Raw genomic sequence first — 27,045 nt, 5'->3', positions numbered from 1 at the left:
CTGAAAAAGCACGTGCAGCACCAGGAATCCCCAGCACACATTTGGTGTAGTTGGTGCACTGGGGAGAATACAGATTACTGCTGCTGATGCCTTCCCAGCTCAGCCATTTGCCCAGGGGCTCAAGTGCTCAGAGAACAGAAGTCCCTCTTTCCTTTTCCATGTACAAGAGCTTGTGGAGGGCACAGCTCAACTCCTCTCAGCTACCAAGACTTAATATTAAAAAAAAAATTAAAAAACCAACCAACCAACTGAACAAAAAAAACCAACAAAACTTCAGAAAGCTCTTTGGGAAATTTTTAAGCACATCCAATGCTAATGCTTCAGGCAGTGACCTCAGCATTTCTTACATTACTCATCCTTACATAACTGAGAAGTTCTAATATTTTTTGTTTCTTTAGAGTGTACTGAAAAGGTAAGGATGGCATACATTCTTGGTGGAAGTTACTGTACAGCTACTGTATAACTAACACAGTTTTTACTGGGTTCACATGAATTGTCATACTAAAATTGCAAGAAAAAAAGAACTTACTTGAACAAGAAACAAATGTTAGAATTAACATTCTTTATTAAAACTAAAGAATTAAGTCTCACAAAAAATTAATATCAATTATGTGGGGGTCTTTTTGCTCTACTGGTTTAGCAGAATAAGGTGACAGGTATACTTTAGAAATAATATCTTTAGGAAAACAAAGGGTTTTAAATATAAATTTATGAGCCAAACACAATGTACATGTTAAAGTATGTTACACAATATGTATTTAGGCTCCATCTTGGCCACAGTTTGTTTATGTCACAGTGTTTGCAGACATTAGGACTGTGGCATTTTCAAATATCAAACCAGAGTCAGTGTCAAAACTGTCTGCTGTTGCATATTGTATTAGAGCATAAATCTCTCAGTAGATGTCAAGGTGCTGCTGTGTTTTTATAGTATTAAAAAGATACATACAAATGCCTTCTAGCAAAAGCAAACTAGTAAACTGTAGCAAAAAAGAGAAAACGTAAAGAGGCAAAGGCCAGGCAGGCTCACAAATGAGTGCTGAATGTGACCTACTGGGCTCAGGTGCTGCGGCTTTGGGGGGCATTTTTGGTATGTCATATACACCACCAAATATGCCAGCAGATTTAGGTACAGCTCTGGGTACAGATCTACAAATAGCATTCTAAAATTGCCAAACGAGAAGAATTTTAAACACTGTAATTCAGTATATTCCTAGATTTCCATTTTAAAAAGAGGAATGCAAATGATAACACTGCATCTGTGAGAGCTCCTTTTCTAGTTACAGATTTTACACAGTAATCAAGCTACAGTAACACATATGTGGGGCTTTTAATTCAAGATCTTAGAACTCAGTTGCTGAGGCTTTCTCATAAGAGGTCCAAAAGGAAATGCTCTGTAGGCAGGCAGCACTTGCCCCTCAGTTAGCTGCAGTTTCTGTCTGCAGGGTCGGCACATGGTGCGCGATGACTGGACAGTTTGCCCACACTGTGACTTTCCTGCCCTCTACTCAGAATTCAAAAAGTAAGTTGGGATTTTTCTCTACTGCAGTATTCCAATGTTTCTTCATATTTTAGCAGCTAATGGGTCACTTGGTAGTAAAAACTTGTAATACAGCTGGGCTGGGTGGAAGAATTCCCCTTACTTGGTAATTGGCACCTTAGACACTCAGAGAACATTGCTTCAAAGTTGACCAAAATGATAGGATATGATCAAAGAACTGGGCCAGGGATACAGGGCTCCAACAGGAACAGTAATGAAGATGGATGGTGAGCTTGTGTAAGTTCTCAGATCTGTCCAGGAAGAAGGCCTGACATGGGGGGAGGGCAGGAACACAGACGCAGCAGCAATCACCAAAACAAACAAAGTTCACATAGAATTGGGTACAGACTAAGACAGCAATTATGTCTTGTCCCTCATAATCATGTGACAATGGGATAGCTCTGTTCCAATATCAGCAAAACCTCCTTTGTTATATGTTTAAACGCAAACAGCAGCCTTCCTCATGTGGTTCTCAAATGTTGAAAATGTAGACAGAAGCAGCCATTGCTCTGACCTGCACTTGTTACAAGCACTGGTCAGAACTCTGGTCTAGGCTTTGTGCCTCAGGCCCAACCTCCTTTGAAAAATGTTAGAATTTGCTTTTGACCAGTTACCCTTCCTTTAAAACAGCCTGTTACAGACTGAAAATGTGTGTCCCATGTGTTCTGAAAGGATTAACATTACTGATCTTAAGAAAATAAATGACTGCACAGAATACCTCAAACTAGAAGATGAGGACCAGTAAATTCAGGTATGGCCTACACTCTGTACTTCTTATTTAACAGGGTTCATTCTAGACAGCTCTGGAGTTTTTCCTAGTAAGGAATCTTACCTTAGAGCCTGGGTCAATGCCTCAGATAACTTGAGACCCAGTTCTATCACCTATTTGCCCTCAGGCATGCAAATACCAGTAGGTTTTGCTACTGCAACTTACCTGGTTGTTAAATTGTGCTTCAACTCAGTTTACCTCTATGACTACATTAACATCCCCAAACTGTTGTGGTTTGGAACATGTTCCTGAACACCAGGTGTGCTTGAGTAGCACAGAGAACAGTTTGAAGATCTCAGCATCATCCAAACTTCCCCAGCTCTTCCAGCACGGGTTTAAGTGTGGGGGGATAGAGAGCAAGAGGGGCACTAACTGGAAGGAGCAAATCTAAAATGCAGGTTACCTGATCTTAACTTGCCTATTTAACAGAATCTATCCCAGGATAACAGCAACAAGTACTGGCCTGAAATACTCATCCTTTAAAGAATGAGAGCATGGCTCTGTCTATACCAAAGACTTAGATCCAGGACTTCAGCTGTTTTTTTTTAATGGTAACTGAAAATGAGTTAGTTAACAGTATTCCTCAATAATGTTAATAGTTTCAATAATTGCAATTTACTATTGCAAACACCTTATGTGAAAACTCAGCTGTAGGTCACAGTAATGCACTCAAGTTCTTTTGGGGAATTTGTAGATGATTTTATTTTTCCTGATCTGCTATCACAGTATCTCAGAATATAATAAACCACCTCTGTTTATTTCCAGAACTGCTTGTGTTGGCTGGCAAGCAGCAAGGGAAGCTCTATCACTACATCACACATCTCTTCCCCAGGCCTAGTAACAGCCATGTCACTTCTATTTTGTGATATCTGTAACTATTTAGCTTTTGATAAATTTTGTACTTTGGTTTATTGTAGTAATAAAACTGATAATTATTACAAACAAAATCTGCATTTCATCTGCACCAAAGACAAACCACGGGGCCATCTTTGTAATATGAGTGGCAGGAAGAAAAAACACTTCCCTACTGTTTTCTTTTTCAGTATCCATTCTGAACTGTTATGAATATTTTCAATAAAACAGTTTTTACTCTTTAAATATTCCTTTCTAGTTTTGATTAAAGATATAACTTACTCAAGTACAGACTTTGGAAGTAAATCCCTCACTGCTTTTCTGTATCTGTAACTGAACAAAAGGGAAGTTTAGGAAAAGAGGAATGCCACATCACGTATGTAAAGGAAAAACAAAAGTGTGGAATAAAGGAGGGAAACAGGACAGAACACTCCATGAACTTAACCAAAATTTTAAAAGAATCCTGTGAAACATTTTATTGTAATTTTATATACTGCTTAATTTCTATAATGTACAAATAAGCCATTTATGTATGGGGTTTTTTGCATCATGTACTATTTACAAGACTTCACCACATAATGTCAGGGGATTTATATTAAAAAAAAAAAGCAGTGAAGTCCTAGGAAGACTCAGCAGAAATGCCAGGTAACTAAGCATGACATTTTCAGCATGTTCATGCACCTGGTGTCGTTGCACAAGGAAGTTCTAGCTTGTAACATGTACCATGTTAGGAGTAAGCACAGCAGGGTGAGAGCACAAGAGCTACAGCACCTCTATAAGAGGAGCATTTTCAATAAACTGGTTCTACTTTCCCAGCAGCAGCACTGGATCTGTTTCATGTTCTTGGCAGAAGTTAGATAAGCAAAGCTGTGTCCAAAGCAAGGTTTTAGTCTAAATGTCTTGTTTTCTCTTTTCTTTTCCCTTCTTTTTTTGTTGTTTCTTCATTTTTCTCTCTTTTTGGCAGCTTGGAAGACTTCCCCTTTTTTTGCTACAAACAGAAATACAGACAGTTTAAAATCCAGCTGACAAAAGTTTAAGTCCAAATGCAGTCAAATGTTAAGGAAAAAACCACCTCTTTCTCTCCCCTTTCAGGTGTGAAGTTCCTAAATGCCATAGAGAGTATAGGCTACCATATTCAGTCTTAAGGCTCCCCATTTAGTGATACCTACAAAGGTATTACTAGAATTGTCATCTCTAGGAACCACAGGCACAGGCCTGTGGTGGCTCCTTGCCACTGGCACTATCCTCAAACACTTGAAATATTACTAAGTTTTGGAACTGGATGCAGAATTTTAGAGTAATGTCTCACTTTGGTCCAACATAAGACAAAGGATGGAAGTAACTTAGACTCTTCCACACTACCACCAGTTAAAATTTTAAAAGTTGAGAGATTATTTAATACTTCTGTGATTTTTTTCTTAGCATCATCTTAATGAATTAAAAGTCACAGAAAGGTAACTAAAAACAAACAAAAAAGCCCCAACACTTCAGTGAGGTTGTTTAATACTGAGGAAATTAAATCACCTTAATCATTGCATCACTCTCAACAGTGTCCTGCTCATCCTCATCAGACTGGATCTCTTCCACAGTCAAGTCTTCACTCAGCTCTAAGGTTGCTGCAGATCCCGACTGCCTTTTGGATGCCTTGGCAGCACTAAGGGAATATGGAGTCAGATGTGCCTCTTTGTTGTAGGCACGTGTGAAAGCTGCTTTGACCTGGCAGGGTAGAAGGAAGGAAACTGAGCATCAGTTTAGGAACTGTAGATTGTTAGAAACTTACTGACAGATTCCACATCAACTTTCCTTTGGAAAGACATGACCAAAGATACACAGAAGATGCCACTCTCTCAAAAGGACACAGAAAGTGTTTAAGAGCTGTATGGTGAAGGCTTATTTTAAACAAGTCCCACATAATCCTCAAAAAAGTGTGTATCTTCAGATGCTTGCTCAGGCCTACAATAATTTCAGCACAGTCACACCAGAGCCCCCTTCAGCAGCACTGTACACTTGCCAGACTAAGCAGCATATTCAGACTAGGGGAAAACACCTGATAGTAGTGTAGGTTTAGTTTACAGCAGGTTCTTCTCTTTCCATGAGCACCTGATCTGTTTCAGTTCACATCTGCCTAGTTTGTAAAAGCAATCTGAGCTTAAGCTCACCTTGTACCAGGTGAGGGGCCCAACCACTGGAGTGCAGTAGCTGGGTTCTGGAAGAGCAGTACATGAAGCACTCCAGGTCTGGCACTTCTGTCTGACACGAATGGGAAAGGTGTAAGCTGCCAGGCAGCCTCTGAAGGCAGTGCCTGCTCTGTAACACAGGCAGCTGTGTGTCCCTCCTCCTTTGCAGGACAGTAGGACAGGCAGGGCTGTGCCTGAAGGACACAGCCCTTACAGCCAGAGCCTCCTTGTACAAAGGTACCAGCTTTTCCTGTCCTTCCTCTGTTCTGCTTCTATACCCAAGACACAACAGACAAGATTACAAGATTCCTAGTAATCCTTTACACCAGGAACAAAAAGTGTAAGACTCCAGAGTGAAGCACAGCCTGATTATCTTTTAGGACTTAGCCCTGAACTTAGTGGTATGTTTGACAGCTGATTCACAAGACCTACTATTAATTATGGTTAAGCTGGTCCACCAACTTCAGGCTTTCCAAAGCACATCCATACCATAGCAGTTATTCTAGGATTTCTTTTTTAAGATATGATAGAAAACAAATTCACTGGTGAATTTTACCTTGGGATCCAGCTTTGAAAAAGGACTGGGTTTGCCTCCCCACGTGCTTATTTCCATGATATTTTCAACATCTTCTTTCATCAAGCAGTAGGAGTCCATAAATGTTATAGCCTGTTGTACACCATCTGGTCCAAAGTCTCTCAAGGGCTGGACAAGTGCATCCCGCAAATATGATAAATATTCCATATTTACTGTCCTCTTGCATGTCTGAGTTCTTTGTCAAATTGAAAATAAAATATGGAGTAAGTAAATCTGTCCAACCAGCAACATTGACTTCTAAAGACAAGAACAAATAGGTAAGGAGGCCCTCAGCAAATAACAATCAGCTGCATTAAGAGCAAACTGCAAGTTGTGCCATTCCTTTTGCCATACCTGCATTGGGGAATAACCAATGCAAGGTATTTAAACACCAAGCAGACTGAGGAAACACATCTCTGAGAAACAACTTCAGGGGAAAAAAGAAAAATGCAAAGTACTTGTGATTGACTTGTAGAAATTAGGCACTGAGAAAAGTGTCCCTAACAACATAGGAACACATTCACAGAACACATGAACATGTCACTTATTTGCACCAAGCACAGCAAGGAACTGATGGTAGTTAATGAACTGCACAAGAAAGAATCAGAGGAATGTATCAGAGGAATGCCAGTACTACCTGAGGCTCATGTGCATTGCCAGTTCTTGAATGATACGATCGTGTTTGCCTGTGGATGAAAATTTCCCCAGCCAGCTGGGAAAGACAGGAAACTGGGACATGTAACCCCTCATCAGCTCCCCTGGGAGAACACTTGCATAAATAGCCTGAAAAAGTAACACACATGCCAAACTCAGATCACACTGAAAGTCTCATGGACACCATGACACACTGCCCTGCACTTCACCGTCCCCAGGGAAGAGGGGTAGGTGACACAGGGTCACACTGGAAACAGCTTATTTTAAGAGAACTCTCTCAATTGCTTATTTCTGGTCAATCCCTCTAAGGTTACAGCTTCATCCCTTGTACCACCCTGTTTATTACCATGTTCTAAAATACCTGTGAAGTTTTCTTGGTTTCAAAACCCAAAAAAACCCAAACAGACAACCCCAAAACATGGCCTTTTCTCATGTCCAGTTTAGAGTGCAGTCAAATAGCTGACTTCACACAAACAAGTGATCTCCAACACACAGACATGGTGAAAGAGAGCTTTCCAAAGAACACTGCAATCTACATAAGTCAGCTCTGTTCCTAAGCATACAGCTCTTTGGACCGGTACTGAACTAGATGACATCCAGAGGTGCCTTCCAATTTCACCTACAATGCATTCTCTGATGCCAGTCATAATCCTTTAAGCACAAGTCTTGTCAGTGTTTCAGTGAGCATTAAAAGAAGTACAGTGACCAAGTTTCAGTCCTCTGTGCTTTGAAAGAAATCCTACCCTGGTGAGAGGAAGGACAGAGCAGGCTTGTAACAGCAAAAGTGATAACACACCATGTGCTTCTATGCTTTGTGACTGTCCACCTTCTCCACATTGCAGAAGACTTTATTTCATGTTGCAGCATGGGCTCAACAATATGGACATAGGAAACTCTTCTGATTGCCAGTGGAACAGAAAACACTACATGAAGTACAAACTGTACATATCATATAACTACACTGAAACACCAATTTCCACAGATCCACCTTTAACACTGGACAGCCCCCCCTTAAAGAACACAAAGTGAGTGTTAAGTGCTCACCTGTGTTGGAAGAAGATTCCAGTTCTGCTTGCTACGAATCTGTCTGTCCACTATATCACCATCACATATACTATCAGCTGCTCTACTCAAGAGCACCAAGTGCTTTTTTAAATTACCTCTGGAAAAAAAATGAAGTTGACTTTGTTACAAGGCAGAAATATCCAGATAGGTTTTAGTCTACCTTGACTCCCCAACACAAAAGCCTATACCAATTTAGGGTTTGGAGTAACTCACCCAGCAGCAGCTGGTTTCACATGCACATAGTTCTCTTGGACAAAGAGAGGTGCTAGTGAATAATCATGGAAGAAAAGATCTGATTTGTCTATAAGAGACATACGAGCAGCCTCCTCTCCAGTAGCAAAAACCTTCCGGACAACATCAAAGGGGCCCTAAATAAATGACATTTCAAGAAGTCAGCAGCTAGAAGGTCAGCACAAAAAGTAAAACACAGCACGGTATCCACAAAATCAGTATCCAGAAGTATCTTCACTCATCAGTACAAGCCCCTCATTCAGTATTTCCACCCTAGAACTTTAACTTTACCAGTTTTAAGAACTATAATTTATTTTTGATATTAAGAGAATTATGTCCTAAACAGAGAACAAAGGATGGGAAGTATGAGCTTCATAATTGCATCTTACATAAGAGACAAGTATATCAAAATTCAGATTCAGTCCTGGATATACTACTCTTCAACTATTTGTGGCAAATGTGATAGCTCTTGGCACCTAGGCTTTATTCAGTGCTTCAGTTCAAAAGATGCTTATAAAGCCAAGTGATTATATCAGAATATGACAGTAAAAGCCAATCCAGTATTTGACACTTACCAGTTTGATGTCCTTTTTGGCTCTGCTGGCATCTGTTTTAGCCTCATCATAAGTCAGTGATTTGTCTTTTGCACACCACATATTAAGATTATGTAAAACCTAAAGAACAAAATTTACAATTTTGTAGCATAATAGAATTTAAATGGAAGACTCTGGCAATAACAGCCTAATCTTTATACATAAAAATACTGTTTAAATACTTTGAATTCAATGTACATAATCTGCTATCTGAATGGTCACTGATGCTGAATGGGTACTGACCTGTCTGATGTCCTGATTTGCTGCCAGGATTATCTCTTGCATAGCAGGTGGGGGAATTTTTAAACCTTCTTTAAATGCAATAGACATCATGGCACCCTGTAATCACAATTGAGAAACTGTCACTAGAGAATTCCTATGAGTTCTTGCCCCAGCAGAAAATACTGACACATGTATGAAAGAACACTGCATATTTTTCTAAATTTTTAAATTTAGCTAAAATTTTCTCTCATAATCATAAGCCATCATTTACCAATGGTGTAAAAAAGAGCATGTTTGTTTATAAAAACCAATTTTGGATATATTCTTAAGACAGACATCTAAAATCCAAAAGGCTTTGGGAAGAGAAACTCAGGCAATTCATTCTGAACAACAGTTACTCGCTGAGATGATGGATTAAGTGGTGTATCCAATTTATTCTGAATAAACTGTGCCACACGAAAACTGAAGTTCCTGATGATAATTCGGTGCAGCCCATAAAGCCACAGCCATAAAGCCACAGCCACAGCCTACTTACTTTGATCTGTTCTAGCCGAGGTCTCTGAAAACGGAGATCCAAGCAGTAGTGGACCAAGGAGCGCATCTTGGGGTGGTTGCGATCATTGCACATGCAAATGATGGGAACCTTCGTGTGCCGGATCAAAGCAATCAGCTCCTGCAATTGAAACACGTTACAATGCCATCAGATAACTGGATAATGAGAGCAATTAGAATGTCATACCGAGCAGCATTAGTCCCTGCCTTAAATCAGATCCTTGACAGCTGCCAAGTCCACATTTCTACACAGTGCAAACCTAGCCCCTTGCCTGTATTTTTCACTTCCTATTCTGTTCAGCTGCAAAAGATCTGCTGCCTACCCACTTCCATTCCTTACTTCCAGCAGTTATGTTTGGAACTGTCTTGAAGAAGCAATGAAGACCAACAGCCCAGAGTACAGCTGTCCACCTACAGAACCAGACTCATTTCTCCAAAGGCCAGTTTGACCTGGCTTATGCCCAGAGGGCACACACAGCTTTCTGGCTGCACCCTGCCTGAACAGTGCTAAAGCAGCAGAAAAGGTATCTAAGCTGTAGCAAAGACATGGGAAATAGAACAATAGAGCTGTGTAGTTTAGCTTTCTAAGTTGCAACAAGTTTATTTAGTAGATATTTAGAAGGTTAAATATGAATAGTGCTCTGTGCTTTGTCTCTTATAAACAGGCCATTGTATGCGAGAAAAGGCCACCATTGTTTTAACCAAAGCTACATGTGCTTAAGGTGATTAGATAGAACTACTGTCAGTATGCTTCTGCTCTATGTAACTGGCTAAGATGGCTTTATGGTGTGCTGTAACATCAAGTTTCCTTGGCCTGCTGCCTGACCAGCAAGCAGGTAGCATCTCTTCATTGCCATAACCCTGTAATGAGACTGATGCTGAAAATAAGCAGCTCAAGACGCTTGTCATAGCGGCCCCATCCCATTTGTGTCTGTCAAAGAATGAAAAGGCAGAAAGTAAAAAGATCAGCTCATCTCTGCTCCAAGAGGCTTCATCACTTTTAGGCTCACCAGAACAAACTTTGCTAGCTCTAATGAAGGTGAAAATCAGTTCAGTTTCATTCTTACAATGAAAATACCTGCATCTAAGCTAAAAATTTCTATGCCCTTTACCATCAAAGTACTGCACGTGACTATAGGAAATCCTCAGAAGCTAAAACTGGAGCTACTAAAGAGAACAAAGGGTGCTGCTGCCTATGCCATACATTAGTTACTCAGTGTTACTGCCTATGCAAAAGAGCAACAGTCCCAGCCAGACTATGAACCTCCCACTGCAGGGAGATGTCACCTTACAGAGACCTTAGGATAAATGTACCTGTTCTAAAGTGCACACACTCAAGTTCATCACTCCAGGCTTCTTCTACACAAATATCCTTTTTCCCCCATCTACCAAGGCACAATTCTTACACCAAAACAGGCTTCTAAAACATGTCAGACTGTACTCTGCAGAGAGTTTGTTTATGGACCATGGGTTGAGGACAGAGTGGCTTGACTATCTTGTGCTATATATGGCACACACTCTTGGCAATGGCATTAGCTAGGAACTACAGTGGCTTCACCTGAATCCCTCCTCTGTCTTCATTGCCTGCCATACCATCCACTTCATCCATGATCAATACATGCTTCCCGCTAACTGATGAAGATGCACCTGAAAATGAATATGGATAAGAAAATGAGATGAGAATAAAGGAGTCTTGCTCAGAGTTTTACCCAATGCTAAGTAAGATAACACCATCCTGGGCTACTGAGGTGGTGGCTCTGCCACTTGATCACATGAATCTATGTTCACAGACCAGACTATAACCTCATGTTATTTTCTTAGAAACAAGTCCCATGGAACAGAGGAGCAACTGCACAGTTCTTGAGAAGTTTGTGCAGATTAACAACTCATTTTCCAAGTAGCAGGATTTAATTCTAAACCGAAGAAGAAATATAACAGCTTACTACATGAACCCATCCCTATTAGAGCCAGGCCCTTCCACCTGATGAGCAAGGTATATTCCTAACGTTGTGCAATAAGGGAGCTCTGTCCTTCCTCCAAGCAGACTCTTAATAAAACAAAAATCTCCTTCAAACAACAGACGCACCAGAACAGAAGTCTTTGATGCTGGTGTTGTTAAGTGACTCAGCAACGACTTCCTTCAGACTGTTCTTGCTGCGAGTGTCGCTGGCATTCAGCTCCACGTAGCTATACCCCAGCTCCTGGTCCAAACACACAAACCACATAAAAAGTGAGAACACAAATCAGTGACAAATCATATAGCTTTAATTACTTTCTCCCCTTTACTCCTTTTCTCTAACAATTCAAAAAAAACTCTATAGCCATGTGTGAAACAGATAGGCCCAAAAGAGACACTTTCTGTTTTGTTTTGTGGTGGGGTTTTTTTGTTGTAGTTTTTTGTTTGTTTGTTTGAATTTTTTTGTTGTTGGTTGGTTTTCTTTTTGGTTTAATTGAGGGGGATGCAGAAGCATTGGAGTCAGTGGCACATTTTAAATTTTGGAAGATTAACAGAACTGCCAGCAGGGATAGGAACAGATCTGTGAGCCAAGGCTGGCTAAGCTCCATGGTATTTCCAGCTGCATAACAAAGAAACATACCACATGGCTCTGAAAGCTCCAGGAAAGAGAAGCTTTCAACTATTTAATCAACAGGAAACACATGACTCCCACAGCAGCACTAACACTTCTGTCAGTCCCTGACACAACTTAACCCAGCTGCTCCTTTATCAGCAAACTCTCCTGCCAGAGGCAGCCAGAACACAGCACTGAGCACACACAGCATTGGTCTGTTTTGCTGGCATTTCCTGTGGAGCACAGAGAAATGCTCTGTAGAGTCCTGAGGCAGCTGAGAACAAGCCAGGTTGGAAACCAGAAACAGAAAATGACATGCTTTAAGGAAAAAAAAGCGAGCCCAAGACAGCACATTCACCTTTTCTAGTCTAGCTCTAGGTGTGGCATCAACTTGTTGGCACAGAGCTCAAAGACATGCAGTGGGGGGACGGGGAGAAAAGGATTGAGAGTTATTCTATACAACAGATTTCTAAATTCAGATTTAGAAATGGACACATAGCCCTGTCAATTTCTCTCATCCTGAAGTAGCATTTCAATTTGGAAGAAATCTAGGAAATATCTCTCTGTTAGACATATAAAAACCATGACCTTAGCCTTTCAAAAAGCTTGCCAGAATTTGACTCCCACTAAATGCAAATATTCTCCAACTTGCAGAACCAGTGCTGAATGCTCACAGTTTTGGAAAACCATTTCCAATTATTCAACATTCAACTGTGATATGTTTCCTCTCAATGTAACAGAAAGAAATGCAGACACCCATTGGTACCTTCTCACCTTAGACCTGATAAAGGTATCCAAATAGCCACATATTTTCACCTGTAACCCTGTTCTGAGCAGGTGCAACCTGGCTGAGAGCAGACCCTGTCATTCAGACCACACCCACCTGCACACTGTACCTGTATCAAGACTCAGAATTAATATGTAACAAAAGTGTTGGGAACAACCATTATTATGACCTCACCTTACAAACCAAAGCAGCTGTAGTAGTTTTACCAACTCCAGGTGGACCAGAAAGTAATGCTGCTTTAAAGCCTGTCCCATCATCTTTGCTTCCAGTTTTACTAGGTTTTGCTAAAAAAAAAAAAAGGAAAAAAAAATCAGGTTTTACCTAAGTATGTAATTATAAAACAATGCTCCTAAAGCTAAAGATATCAAGCATCATTGGAATTTTTCCTCATTTAAGGACAGAGAAGAACATCCAAAGATGCACACATAGCTGCATCCTAACTACTCAGGTAAAAGCAGTTTAAACCAGCTTACAGCTCATAACTTGCAGTGATTTTGAACTGAAAAATACCAAAAAGTGCTATTAATGTAATACAACCATTTCAGCAATTTCCTCACAACCATATCATACACATAAAAAACCAAAAACACCACCAAACCCACACACCACCACAAACAAATTAAGCCAAACCCCAAACACGCCACACCCAAAATCCCACTACCTACTAGAGCTGAACTAAACTTAAACACTCTTTTAAACACAGAAAAACCTGTCTGTCTAAAGGATGACCAACTGTCTACTTGACACATGCCCTTCTTCCCAGAGGCAGGACCTTGACAATTCATCCCTTCACATGAGAGCAGCCCTTTAGACCTGCTCTTATCCTGTATCTTCACTGTTGGCCATGCCTAACCTATTTCCTCTTGCTGAGGAAGAAATCAATGGGCTCAACACAAGGCCATTTTTAGATACATCACAGTAGGATATTTGGGGGGATTTTGTAAAAATGAAAACTCAGACTTAGGGGAAAAAGTCTTTTAAGACACATTTTTCTGCTCTTTTTTCAGGTGGGAAGGTGGGTAGTAAATGAAAAACTACTTCACTGAAAAAACCTCAGGCTCAATTGCTGCTAAAAACACATCTGAGTGCAGCCTTACTCCCAATTTCTAGAGCTGCTCTGCTACCACCCAGGCCCTCAGTGCTCCAGGGAACCAAAGAGCATGATTAGCATGAAAGAACAGAGAGAAAATTAACCAGGCCAGTCACCTTGTCCATCTTCCAAGGTGCTCTTGTGCCAGTTTCTGAGCCACCGGAGCAGTTTATTGGCACAGCTCTGCTCACCCTGCTGTCCAATAATTGCCTTAAGAGATACAGGCTTATATTTATCTACCCACAGCAATTTCTCTGTGCCATCTTCATTAACCTCAGAAACCAAGCTCCCCTTAGGTTTTGGGGCTTCTTTCTCCTCTACAGTCTGACGTTTAAAGTCCGTAAGTTTTCGAACAGCAGTGGTTTCTTTCTTGACAGATCTGATGGTTTCTCCTTTTTCAGGAGTAGACTTGTATTTTTTATTATTAGCTTCCCTTTTGTAGGGGCTAAAATTCCTTTTCCCAGCCTCAGCTTTCTCTGGTGTCTTTTTGGGTTTTGACTCCACTTTCTTTGCCTTAGGAAAATAAAAAATTAAAAAGAAATTAAAGGAAAAATACGGTAAATAAACAGCATATTTATTTTAACAATTACAGGGGGCTTAGAAATTGACAAAGCTTATGTATTGATTAAAAAAACCTTCAAGAGCAGATACAGAAATACTTTCTGAGAAATAAAGCACAGCTAAACACAATGTCACCAGGTTCTGTGGTACAACCCACAAAAAAGAGGTAGGAAGTGTTCAGGTCATTCCAAAAGCAGCCCCCTAATTCACAAAGCCTGAGGCATCCTACAATGCTAAACTGATGACTGTAAGATTGGAACAAACGGGTCAGACACCCTTGAAACTCTTGCAAAACACTTCCAAAAGTTGCTCAACCCAAAACAATTCAAAGGGAGCCTAAGTGATAGCTAATAAGCTCAAAGTTGCTTTTCCCTGGGACATTAATGGTATCTTTGCATAAACAAGTCATGTCTTGTAATGAATGCACCACACATTAGAGCTAACAGAGATTCTAATAACATTCTATCAGCCACTACAAGCTAAATTTAAACGTGCACATAAAACTTGGTACCTCTTTTTTCGTATTGAAAAAATTCCCTTTAATATTTGTAGTTCAGGTACCACGTAAAGACACGATCTGTTACATATACACATAGTTTACATATTTCTGGGCCTGTCTGGGTACCACGTGGTATCAGTCACAATTACTTATTCCAAAGAATGAATACTCCTTGTTTCAACCCAATACCATCTAAGGAGATGCAATTACCTGCTCTGTCAGGTACCTAAAATGCAGAATAATGTCAGAGCGCGAAAATAACCTTTAGCTCCCAAGTAGAGTCATTTGTGTTCAGCACAAACAAAAAATTTTCACTTTTAACCTAAAAGGTCAAACTGATGATTGTTTGAGAAGACAAACTCCTTTCAATTAAAAACAAACTAAAGCAAAAAAAGCATACCTCTGTTTCAGCTGCCAGCTCATATTTTGACTTTTTGCCTGGCATAGTTCGAATAAGATCAAACAGACCATCCTCATCAATAATTTTTGTACCTAAAGCTGATGCCTGAAGCAAAAGAAAGAATTAAATGTGAAATCACATTACATTAGGATTTCTGTAATTAATTTCAAAGTGTTTTCTAGTAAAAAAACTATGACTAGGAACACAACAAGAGTTGATATAGATGTAGATATCTCTGTGTGTTGTATGTATGCACAGAAGTAAAAACAAAACAGAGTCGTAAGCCACTTGGCAACTTTTCATTTTAAAGATGCACTTTGTTGTGGCAGGGATACTGGAAATTACCAGATAAGAGAGGAACAATTGAGCTGCACTTTGCCTTTGGCCAGGCAGGAGCCCACTCACCTTCTCACACTTGGACTGGCCGCAGTCCCGGCCCATCACCAGGTAATTTGTTTTCTTGCTGACATTGCCGGTTACCTTTCCCCCGTAACGCTCAATCAGAGACTTGGCCTCATCTCTCTCAATGCACTCCAGAACTCCCGTAATTACAAATGTCAGCCCCTCCAAGCAGTTCTCAGCTCCCTGAGAACCAGAGCATTGCAGAAAATGCCATTACTGATACAATTCTACCAAATAGCCCTTAACCATCAGCTATTTTAACCCTCTACCACATCAAGTACCCTATGAAACTTTACAAATCAGACTATCGTACCTAGCTAGGTAATAGTTCTAAAAGTTCCAATGAGAATAGCTACCAACACAACTCCACACACTGTTTACCTGACCATACTTGTAGCACTTTGTGCTTCAAGCATAGCATATGAATCAATTGAGTGACAGCAATCTTCAACTTTAAGACCTGTAACTATTTTTAATTATCATGACTTCCTAAATCAAGTTCTGAGTACAAATTCTTTAAGTACACTTCCTTACATCTAGTCACTGCTTAGCATTACAACTTATGTTTTTCCAATACATTCTTCCTACTGGGAAAAAAATACCAGTCTTTAAACAGTTATGTTGATATTTTTTTAAACTACTTACAGCAGTAGGTCTACCAAACACTCCCCATCATATATAGAATCCTGCAGCCAAGCTTACCTGAGGTATCTCTTTGGAGCCCAGTGCTTTGGGACCCTCACGATTGAGGAAGCTTCGGTAAGCTTGGTAATTGTTTCGCTTCTTTTCAGAGTCCTCAGGACTTATAGACTGGGTCAGGAGAGGAAAAAAAACTAATATACATATTACAGATATAAAAACAGCAAGATAAACCCAAGCTTCACAGCTTAAGACATTTTCACGCACCAAAGGAAAACCAAGTTCTAACACTTGTTTATAATCTATTAACATGCAATACTGAATCTTGCTCTCCTTTTGGTGCTTGTGTTGAGGTGTTTTTCCTTGTTCCTTTTAAAAATACTTCAAAAATGTGAGAGTTTAAAAAATATGTACCCATTGTTTATTGGCAGGTTTCTGTAGCTTCATCTATTGCACATATACACGATCACTCAACTCTTCAATTGTCACTTTAAATTCACATCCTATTTATGATGTACACTTATATAAAAAGTAGAAATACTATGAAGTACACTTTAAGAGACACTTAAGCTTCTCAATCAGCAAACAATGCTAAAAACTGACCTCAAAAGGAGGTGCAGGCTCTCCCTTCTGATTACAACTGCTATTTAATTGTCAAAATGGGGTACTTCATACTCTATGATTAAGAAGTACATTTTAATGCTGCCAGTAACTGCCAGTGCTCAACAAATACAGTTACTGAATCAGATATAAAACCCCAAATTCTATTCTTACATAGCATGTCAATAATAAGAAAAAAAAGGAGACTAGGGAGAGAAATATAAATACCTAAACAATGCCACCCATCATTTTAACCACGGAACAGATCCCCAGGTCACCACACTGACATCAGTAAGTTTGCACTCACTAAGTGTCAGAATTCCTGCATTCTGCGTTTTCCAGCCAAGTTAAACAAGAGAAAGCACAGAACTGATTTTGCAGTGTACCTGCACACCTTAATGGGCATTAGAGAACCTCAGGTCCTTCATCTGTTCAATTTACACTTTGCCAAATAATTTTTTACACTTAGTTTTACAACTGCTGTAAAGAAGGAACTTACAGTCTTACCAGAATTCAAAACCTTAAAAGATGCTCAGGAGATTCAAACCACCAAGTTACAACAGTGACACCTATAATAAATGAAAACTATTTTCCTGCAAACTCCACCAAGACATCTAAATTAATTTTGATAGCTCCTACCTCAGTCTTCTTGGGAGAAACTTTCTCCTTCTTTGGTGTTGTCTTCTCTTCTTTCCCTGAAGCTGCTTTTCCTCTTAGTGCATTTTGAGCACCTCTTTCCTTTCCAGCAATCTCTTCTTTTTTACCATTAGATGATTGTGGAGGTAAACAAGAACCTTTCAACTGTTCAGATTTAGCTTGTGGCTTTGCAGAGTAATTCATGGCTGCACCAGCTGAGTCTGTTGCTTTCACTTGACAGGAGGCAAAGGGAGAAGAGTTCATATATAAAAATGTATCTCATTAATATTATAAATTAGTGCAATGCTTTTCAGTTTCTGTGTCCTACCTCCTTCTGACTGCTTGTACCCTGCTGTTGTATTAGGGCTGCTGTTGATGCTCTGTACTGTTTGCTCTCCTTCTGTGTTTTTCCGAGCCTAAATAAACACACGATGCCAAAGTCAGGGATGTGTGTCCCAAGCTCCCACAGAGACACAGCAACACACTTCACTTAACTGGGACTAGAACTTACAATACCATCCCTACAGAGGCATCCAGCACACACTGTCTGATTAGGCAGGACACCCTTTACTGAGCAAGGAAAAGCCAGGAGGGCAGTATAAGAAGTGAGTATGCTATTTCCATGAAAACATTTTCCTGCTGTTTTTAAGGCATTTGTATGGAAGTCTCAAAACAAAGGTGTAAAAGTAAGAACACTCCCAGCAATGCAGCTCCTAAAAGTGTAAGTTTAAAAAGAATTCAACCTTTTTCTTCTGTGGTGTTTCATCCAACATGGCCAGAGTTCTAGCAAATTCTTCATCTTCATGCAGCTGTCTCTCCAGCTGAAAGGAAAAAAAAAAAAGATTTTTAGGCTAATGCCAAACAAGTTCTAACTCTAGTGTATTTTTACAAAAACTCTTAAGTGAGCACATAGCTAGAAAAAGGGTGTCCTACCAGAGGCAAATAAATTTCTGGAAATGGCACTGAAGAATTACTTGTCTCCCCCAGAAAACAAGACTAGTTAAATCTAGTGAGAAAAATGGACTTGTTGCACTAGAAACATTATTATGCCTCTATAAGCTGTTTTCAAATGAGTTTTTCATTCATATATTTTATTGTTGTGTACCCTTTTATTTTAAATAATCAAACTTTGAAGGCTGCACCTGACAACAAACAGCCTGCAACAACATGTAACCTGCTGGCTTTATCAAAAGCAGTCCCAAAAGACAAGTAGTAATGATGCCTGTTAAAAATTATAATATCTCCAGAATGAATGCTTTATTCTCATTTACTATTAGCAAAAAATGCATATTAAAAAATTCTGTTCTGGAGAACTTAACTACTGCCCTTAGCCCTGCTCTTAGTGTCAGTTCTATTTACTTTAGGGAAGCAAATATACTTTAACTTTCTATTACTTATACTCATACAAGTGATTTTCTCTGATGAAAGAACCAGTAAAAACAAACAGTGCACAACATCTGAGAGTTATTTATTAGTTGTAAAAAAACCCCACCAAAGTCAGTTTGGCTTCATTTTTATTTCACTTAACATAAACCTGACATCTCCAGTGATAACTGATCCTTTGGTTACCTTTCCTGTGCAATATGGTACCTTGGGGAAAACCATTTCTATTCATGAATAGTGTTCATTATTGCCAATAAATATTGACCACTGTTTCAACAGGAGAACAACAGAATTACTTTCATAATTGAAATCCAACATGCCATGCTTTAAGATCCCAATAGATGACTTTATAAAACCAGTATGCCACAGGCATTGTCTGTATGTGTCCATACAGTGAAATCTACCTTCCCTGAGTATAGTGAGGAAGGGAAAGGGCAGAGAGCACCCAGTGCAAAGCAGACTGGGGCAGAGACACCCCTGAAATAAAGTTCTGGGATGCATAGAAACTCTGACAGTTATGGATAAGATCAGTTCAAAGAAAGACATCATCTTATTTTTCCTGACTGGTTGTTTAACTTTCTAGTAGGGTAAAGCTGGATTCACTTTCTCTCATCCTTACTTTCAGAGGTGCAGATTTGTCTGTACAATCTACTTATTTCAAACAATACTCAATATTACAAATATATGTGGGAAATCAAGTTTTCCCAAAAGCAAGTAAATATGTGTACCTTCCCTCATAGTAGTACTGATTCAAATAGGAAAGTTTAAGACATGTAAGGGCCATTCACATTTTTCTCAACTATAAGAAAATTTAAAAGACATGTAAAACAGACCATGGATGGCAATGACTTTTAATTTTTTACTCCAGAGAATGAAAATAAACATAACGCCATCAAAACATGAGGAAGCAGAAAGTGAATTCTGTGTGAAAGGCAGGATTATTAGAAGCACATCAGCTGCACAGAGAAAATCGATTTTCTCTCTATCCAGACTAAGTGATACATTCTATTTACATAACTGAAATATTGCCTATAAAAATAACTGTGTGACCAGGCTTGCACATATTGATGAATTTTATTACACTTAGTTACAGCATACCTGGAAAGTCCATCTTAACTTCTTAAGGAAAACCAATTTTAAGTTAAACAAACTGCTCTTGATATAGAGCATTAAATTTGTAGAGCTTTTACCTCTGAATCTTCTTCAAGCTGCAGTTGCCTAGCAATAGCCTCATCATCTAGTGTGCTGTCTCTGCTCTGTGAAGGCTATATTAAAGAAAAAAAGACCAATTATTCAGTTACCCCATTACTGTGTCAATTATAATAACTTCACATGTATAGATTCCTTCTGTATGCTTCTAGAAAAGGACTGTGAATGAGACATGCAACATTAATTTCTAGCTCTCTAACCTAAACACTATTAAACAAGGCTATTTTCAAGGGGTTTTGTTATTCAAAACAAGACCATGCTATAATGTCAATATCTCAACTATTAAAACAATGCTAAACATCTCTCAAGCTATCAAATGAAAAAAAAAAATACATCACTTGAAAAATACATTAGTAACTATACTGGGAATTTTTAAGTTCCTCCATACTTTTACTGAGTGCTTTGTTATTCCACGAATATGTGCCCCATAAAGCTTGGGAAAACAACCTTCTCCCTCTCCTGCCTGCCCTCCACCCTAAGCTATCCCTTCCACTCACCAACCTAAGAAAACCTAATGGATTTCAAGAAATGTCACTTGAGAAGGGGCAATAAGAAAATACTACCTTCAACTTCGTGCTATCTTATCAAACATGGAAACCACTCCAAACTTGTATTTGAGGAGTTGATGTGCACATGTGGATCATGAGAGCTCAACTTCTATGTGAGTGCTCATACAGAGTAACAGGAGGTAGGAGCAGCACTTCAGCCCCTCCTTGCAGTCCAACTGTTCATTCTGAGCTGCCACCAGACACACGAGTAGGAGCCTCCATCAGGACTCACCTCTCTCCTTTTACTTGCTACCAGCTTCTTTTCTGAGCGTTGGACACTCCTTGTCCCAAAGAAATCAAGTGCAGAGGTGGGAGTCTGTTTCACTGGAGAGAGGGGTTTGCTTTTAGCTTGTGGTTTTACCTCCTCTTTTTTCACAGTATTTGTTCTTGGACAACCAACCCCTGATGTCCCGTTCTCCTTCGGTTTCAGGGAAATTCTTTTATTGGCAAAATCATCATCTTCATCTAAACACAAAGAGAATTCCATTACTTCTGGTACACAGAACTCAAGTTCTAATAACAGAACTGCCAAGACAACTATTTTAGCACATTACATGAACTCAATCCTTAAAAAATGCAACAGGCATTCCAAAGTTTTCTGAAAAAAAGGCTGAGTTGCACAACATGTAGTGTTTAACACCTTGAATAGCATAACTCAAGTCTGAACAGATTCAGTACTGAAATAACAACACAATATTGTTACTTGCGCTCACACATTACCTCTCAATTAGACAAGTTCACAAGGAATGCCTTCCCTTCTTAAATGAGGAAAATAAACAGAAGATCTAGATCAATGAAATTTGAACTCCCTCCTCAATTCATGTCAAATTGAACAGCGTGACTCTTCCTTTACATTTTAGATGATGCACAAAGCCACGTTTATTTTATTACTTTACAGTACTCATCAACAAAGCAGCTAACATAGGCTTTGTAGACATGCATTCTTAAGCATCTATCTTACATTACAAACCAAGGAAAAATATCAGAACTTTTTTTTACAAAAAAAAAAAAGGAAAAAAGGATTCTTGGGTAAGCTTCCTAGTTATTTTTTTAAGTATTGCTCATAGTTTATGAATATTTTAGCAAAAACATTTCAATGCCATTTTTTCACTTTTTCCATTTTAGAGATTCTATGTATGAGCTTTCTACATCTCTGCACTTAAACACACCTCCTTCCAGTACAGTTGAAACCAACTAAAAGAAAAACAACAATTTCACAGAACACAGAAATCAGACAAGGTCAGCAAGACAAAATGGATTTTTCAGTTTGAAAGGAGGAGGAAAAGTGGCATACAGAGTCTTACTGAGAATTATCCCACAGACCACTGAGCAAAATTTTAATCTCTCCTTTTCAGATTCTTCTCTAATAACCAAGACATAGCCTGCCCAGCAATGAAAAAGAAAGAGGGTTTGATGGCTTTTTATTAATTTTTAACCCAAATTTTTCATCCAGTTAATCAATTAATCAACAAAAAATGAATACCAAGGACTTCAAAGAGTTTTAGGTCATGTTGTGAAGTCTTACTGACAGTTCTACAAATGAAACCCTCTCACTGAGGCATACAAAACCCCACATATCAGATTAATACAACAGCACAGAAGACAAACATCCCTGGACAAACTTCTACAAATGGTAAAAGCATCATCTTTGTGAATTCTTCTACAAACTCAAAGTGAGCAAATAAGCTGAAAGAAAATACTCAAAATTAATATCAGACACTCTATAAAAGCAGCAGAAAGACTTGAGAGGAACAGAAACAGAGGCAGTTTTATTTGCATGCCTCTAACTGAAGTCTAGTTTTACTTTTCTCAAAATAGAGATGCTTTAGACACTCACCTCAACATATCATAAACACAGATTGTTCTAAACATCCTCTTTTTAACAGAACTTGAATTGAAAGCATTATCACAAAAACATGTTCATTTTCCAGCAACCCCTAATTTAAGTCCCCATATTTCTTTTCAAACAAAAATTTGTTTTCTTACCACTTCCCTGTCATCTCTTATTTTTGTTTATATCTATTCCTAGTCTGTCATCTCTTATTTTTGTTGTATTCTAGGCAAAGATGGAGAGAAACAATTGTTTTTTGTTTCACCTGTTCTCAACAGATGGCAGTGTTTGGAGTGTTTCAGGCATAAGCCAGAACTTGCTGCTACTGAGCACTTACTAGGCAGACTATAATGAGAACCAAGCAGGATTCCACCTATTGCTGGGAGAGAAAGTTCAGAAAGGGAAAAACTAACACAGAGATGCATCTCTAGAATGCCTAAAGACAAAAATTTATCCAAGAGAAAGTGGCATTTCAGCCAAGTGAATTCACAAAGCATTATGGAAGAGAAAATTCAATCCCAGGCCCTCAGCTGACAACAGCAGGTTTTACACAAAGCTAAAAGCTTTCCTATTCTCAACACAATTTATTTTCCCAATGCAGCAGTAAATGTCCTACTGCCATTTAGCTCAATTTAACAAACTGTGACTGTTCAGGGAGATTTGGACACCAGATGCTGTAGACTCCTAATTTACAATAGTTTCAAGTCTGAATAGGAGATTACTTATCTCAATTTCAAGAATATTTCTGGTTCTTTCAAATTTTTCACTTTAACAAAAAAACCATTTGCAGGAATAAAATATACTGTTACTGTAAATCAGCAGTTAATGTAGAAGTAATTACATTTATTTGTCTTAAGATTACACAAATCCTACTCTGCCCCCCCAGCTCCCAGTTTTTCTTAAACTAAGGACTGCTCAATGCTAAAAAAGAACTTTTACTTATCATTACTGTTATCAGAGGATCTGTATGCAATATTGATTTTTTTCATTATTCACTTATAACCATAAATAGCAATAAAACCCAACAGGATATTGCTTTCTCTTAAGTAGAAAGAAGTAGAGTAAATACAATTAGATTTTAATTTAAAAAAATTATGCACTCAAGTCATTTAGGAAGACAGTACTACATATTATCAATAGTTAGGACTTGGCTTTAATTATGTTGCTCCAAGAAATGACAGGATTAGAAGCATTTATTGACTGCAAGCAGTGGCTGAAGACAGACAAGAGACTCACTTATGAACAGTCATTGATAAATAAAAATAAAGAAAAATGAGAATGAGAACATGGAAGTTGTCATTAGGAAATGAAACCAGCCTGATTCTATTAAAAGTGGGTTTCAAAAGAGGCTTTAGGAGACTGACACTCAGGCTGCATTTTCATCCCAGGTTCAGGAAATCCATGAACACATCACAAATTCACCTGATCTCCAGGCACTCCCCTTAGTTCAAATACTGAAAAACACCAACTTCTTTAGGAAAACCTTAACACTTTTCCTCCAAACAAACTGCTCCCATACACCTGCTGCCACAGAAGTGAACAGCAAAGTTCATCAGCTGCACACTTCCAGTCTCCTTGTAAGCATGAAGGCAACTTGATTTACAGCCCTGAAGGTGCCAAGACAGTGATACTACTGCTGCTGCACTAATCAGGTCAATGGTGCTCAACATGCAACATGTGACCTGTAAAAGGAAAAAGATGTCTTCTTATTTATAAGAAGCAAGACAATAATTTGTGGAAAATACAAGCGAAAATTTGGGTTTTAACTTGCAAAAATTGTAGATTAATTGCATTCTTATAGCAATTGCTGGGCAAACCTCAAGATAGCCTTACATGGGGGAATGGACTTCAATGAGAAACAAGAATCAATTTCAGCATCAACTAGATGACTTTTCTGTTGTAAAACCTTTCTAGAGCAGAACACAACTATTCCAAGAACAGTATTTCCTGTTTACATTGATCCACTTTTGTGTGCTATGAATGAAAAATGAAATAAAAATGAAAAAATATCCTGAACTTACACTGTTTTTTCCCGGATCAGCTCAGAACTACAAACACAAGTAAAGTATTCTAGTTGAGGCTTCTGGAAATCAAGTACAGGCAGCAAAGGGCAAGCTACCCATGTGATCAATGGAACACACAGGCAGCGACCATCAGGAGATTGCTTTTAATTATTTTGTACACAAACACTACACATGAAGCTGGGATCCATTATGCCAGGCAATGTAGGAGGACAAACTTCCCTAGCAACAAACAACTGCCATCCTGGGGGTTTTAAGAGCTATTCCATGACGTTAAAGCACAGCTGGCTTTCATTTCATGTACTGTTCCAGCAGCAGCACAATTATGTTAATAAACCAATGCCAGCAGGTCACTTGTAACTGCTTGTTATTCCTCTTTCCTACCCTCACCCTTTTTAAAAGAGTTTCACCTGTTGATTACTGAACAACACCTGAGGTTGTTCCCTAACTGAGCCTGATAAAAATTATCTCGGCTGTTTTAAAAATAAATTCAGATCCTTGTAAAAGACTTGGGTACAGGAATGACCTCAGCCAATCTAAAAAGGGAGCACTCTATTGCACACAGGGACAATGGCAACAAGCAGCATAGGACAGGCCCTCAGAACAATGTATTTCATTAATTTATTATTTCTGTACTGTTGAGTTGCTCATCACTAGAAAATGTAATTCCCTGGTTCCTATTCTATTTAGGATACAAAATATTTGAGGCAGGAACAGCCTGTTACTATGATGTCATAAAACCAACTCTAAATATAGGCAGGGCACGTACAGAGCGTAACTGATTTCTACTTATTATTATGTATGTTGAATGGCATTTGTAGACTACTACATAAGGATTTCTGTATAGAGCTAAAGGACTACATCCTAAAATCATTAAATCTACATTACTTGTAAAAATTATAATACTCTGGACATTTTTCAGTTTCAGTGACACCTTTTCTGCACAAGAACTTAAACAGTTCCTGCGCTACAGGACCTGCCATCTCCAGCAACAGGCATTGCTGTCTAAGCTAAATGGAGGGTGCAGAAAATAAGGTTTGTCTACAGTTCTAGTATTGACTTTATTTACTTTACCTATGCATGGGTCAGCAGCCAACACTCCCAACACTTGGCAGGATTGAGTTTTGTACTCATCTTTTGCCTCTTTAAGAAGGTTACCTTTAAGATAACCACTTCTCAAAAAAGCCAGCAAGTCTACTCCAACTCCACCCCTGCAACTCCTTCCAAAAAACAGATGCTATGTGTGATTAGCAAAGTGCATTTTTTCTTTCTCCTCATTTAAAAAAACTAGTAGTTGCAACCTACATTTAAAAATTTAGATATTATGTCATTAAGTCATGTTAGAGTTTTAATACCATTTCTCAAAAAGCTAACTGATTTTAGACGTACTACAAACATGCACTTTAAACCACAATTGTTAGCATCTGGCCTATATTGACATGTCAAGGTCCTGTGCTGTTATAAAAATATAAAGCTCGCCTGAATCATTTCACCTTTACACCCCTGAAACAAATTTATCTTTGGATTTTTCAGTTATAAAAGGCAACCTTAAAAAGTTGCCTCTGCTTTATTTTTCATTTTGAGATAAACAGGTTTATGGATACAACACTGAAATGCAGTTAACTACCATGAGTTAGACACTTGAGTGCCAAACTACACAGCCTTTGATATCCTTGGTCCAACACATACCAAATAAAATTGTTAGTCAAGTCTATATGCTTAGTTTTGGGACCACTAAAATACAAAAGAAGGGTGAATATATTTAAACCCAAGTAAATTATCTTAATAGGCAAACCCATCAATTACAACAACTCCTTCCAAATGAAATGCTTGCACACGGCATAGAAAGAGCTGTGTGTATCACCTCAGCAAGCAATTAGAAGGGATCAGTCCACTAACTTATTATTATTATTATTATTTTTATTATTATTATTATTATTATTGAAACCTGTTCACTGGAGCAGGTTACTTTCCTACAACAGTAGTTCACAGAAGCAGATCTGAATCCCACCATGCAATGCAATTTCCTGCTCTGGCTTAATTGCCTGAAGTTACCTGTGTGACAGGAATATTCAGTAATACCATGTGAATAATTACAAAATGGGAAAAAAGGTAACTTCAAACAATCCAGTCAAGTATAAATGTGCTCATTTTTTCCAGCTGCAGCTCAGCTTACTGAGCCTCTCAGGACACTGTGCTCTGTTTTCAAACAAAATCAATCAGCATAGAAAAAGAAATCCAAACATAAATCCTCTTTTTATATTTTGAACTAATCCAGGAGATTAACCAGTTAAGACCAGTTACTCTGGCAGTTCAATAAGGAGATCTGAAAGGGAGAAAGGTCTCCAGTATGGAGAACAGGAACAGGCAGAGGAAAACAGCAACATCTTGAGCTAACACAGCTACAGCTTAAAGACCTGCTACAGAGACTAAACTAAAATTAATTTTATTTCATGTCCTGCCATGTTTGAAATACAGGCTGACAAGTAATTCTAATGTCTTCTGATAAATGAATCCCTCTTTTTAGTCAGAATTACATTTATTTCTCCATATTGCTGTTATCCTAGTTTCTGTAGAAAGAAAAAAAGACCACTTCTGTAGGAATAAGATTATATCATTTCATGCACACCTCTGGTTTACACC

At 38.7% G+C, this 27,045-nt stretch overlaps 2 protein-coding genes across 3 annotated transcripts in view; one reads left to right on the top strand and one right to left on the bottom strand.

The window, feature by feature from the left end:
• WDR19 (WD repeat domain 19) overlaps positions 1 to 3,404 on the top strand; it is a 39,759-nt gene extending 36,355 nt beyond the window's left edge. The window contains exons 35-37 of the mRNA XM_066548498.1: positions 1,443 to 1,519; positions 2,168 to 2,288; positions 3,072 to 3,404. Of these exons, the coding sequence (XP_066404595.1) occupies positions 1,443 to 1,519; positions 2,168 to 2,282 (192 nt within the window). The 3' untranslated portion in view covers positions 2,283 to 2,288; positions 3,072 to 3,404. The remainder of the gene's footprint in view (positions 1 to 1,442; positions 1,520 to 2,167; positions 2,289 to 3,071) is intronic.
• RFC1 (replication factor C subunit 1) overlaps positions 548 to 27,045 on the bottom strand; it is a 37,137-nt gene continuing 10,639 nt past the window's right edge. For both annotated transcript variants that reach the window (XM_066548499.1, XM_066548501.1), the window contains 21 exons: positions 20,783 to 21,015; positions 19,984 to 20,058; positions 18,154 to 18,231; positions 17,739 to 17,826; positions 17,414 to 17,643; positions 16,238 to 16,345; positions 15,539 to 15,718; positions 15,134 to 15,238; positions 13,790 to 14,186; positions 12,758 to 12,867; positions 11,313 to 11,427; positions 10,785 to 10,873; positions 9,210 to 9,347; positions 8,696 to 8,791; positions 8,435 to 8,533; positions 7,842 to 7,996; positions 7,608 to 7,725; positions 6,547 to 6,692; positions 5,892 to 6,105; positions 4,683 to 4,874; positions 548 to 4,146 (listed from right to left, as the gene is read on the bottom strand). In XM_066548499.1, the coding sequence (XP_066404596.1) occupies positions 4,045 to 4,146; positions 4,683 to 4,874; positions 5,892 to 6,105; positions 6,547 to 6,692; positions 7,608 to 7,725; positions 7,842 to 7,996; positions 8,435 to 8,533; positions 8,696 to 8,791; positions 9,210 to 9,347; positions 10,785 to 10,873; positions 11,313 to 11,427; positions 12,758 to 12,867; positions 13,790 to 14,186; positions 15,134 to 15,238; positions 15,539 to 15,718; positions 16,238 to 16,345; positions 17,414 to 17,643; positions 17,739 to 17,826; positions 18,154 to 18,231; positions 19,984 to 20,058; positions 20,783 to 21,015 (3,068 nt within the window). In that variant the 3' untranslated portion in view covers positions 548 to 4,044. The remainder of the gene's footprint in view (positions 4,147 to 4,682; positions 4,875 to 5,891; positions 6,106 to 6,546; positions 6,693 to 7,607; positions 7,726 to 7,841; positions 7,997 to 8,434; positions 8,534 to 8,695; positions 8,792 to 9,209; positions 9,348 to 10,784; positions 10,874 to 11,312; positions 11,428 to 12,757; positions 12,868 to 13,789; positions 14,187 to 15,133; positions 15,239 to 15,538; positions 15,719 to 16,237; positions 16,346 to 17,413; positions 17,644 to 17,738; positions 17,827 to 18,153; positions 18,232 to 19,983; positions 20,059 to 20,782; positions 21,016 to 27,045) is intronic.

The sequence above is a fragment of the Molothrus aeneus genome, chromosome 4, assembly GCF_037042795.1.
Source record: "Molothrus aeneus isolate 106 chromosome 4, BPBGC_Maene_1.0, whole genome shotgun sequence".
Taxonomy (NCBI): Eukaryota; Metazoa; Chordata; class Aves; order Passeriformes; family Icteridae; genus Molothrus; species Molothrus aeneus.
Note: the sequence above shows the minus strand (reverse complement) of the source record. Positions and strands in the feature narration are given on the sequence as shown.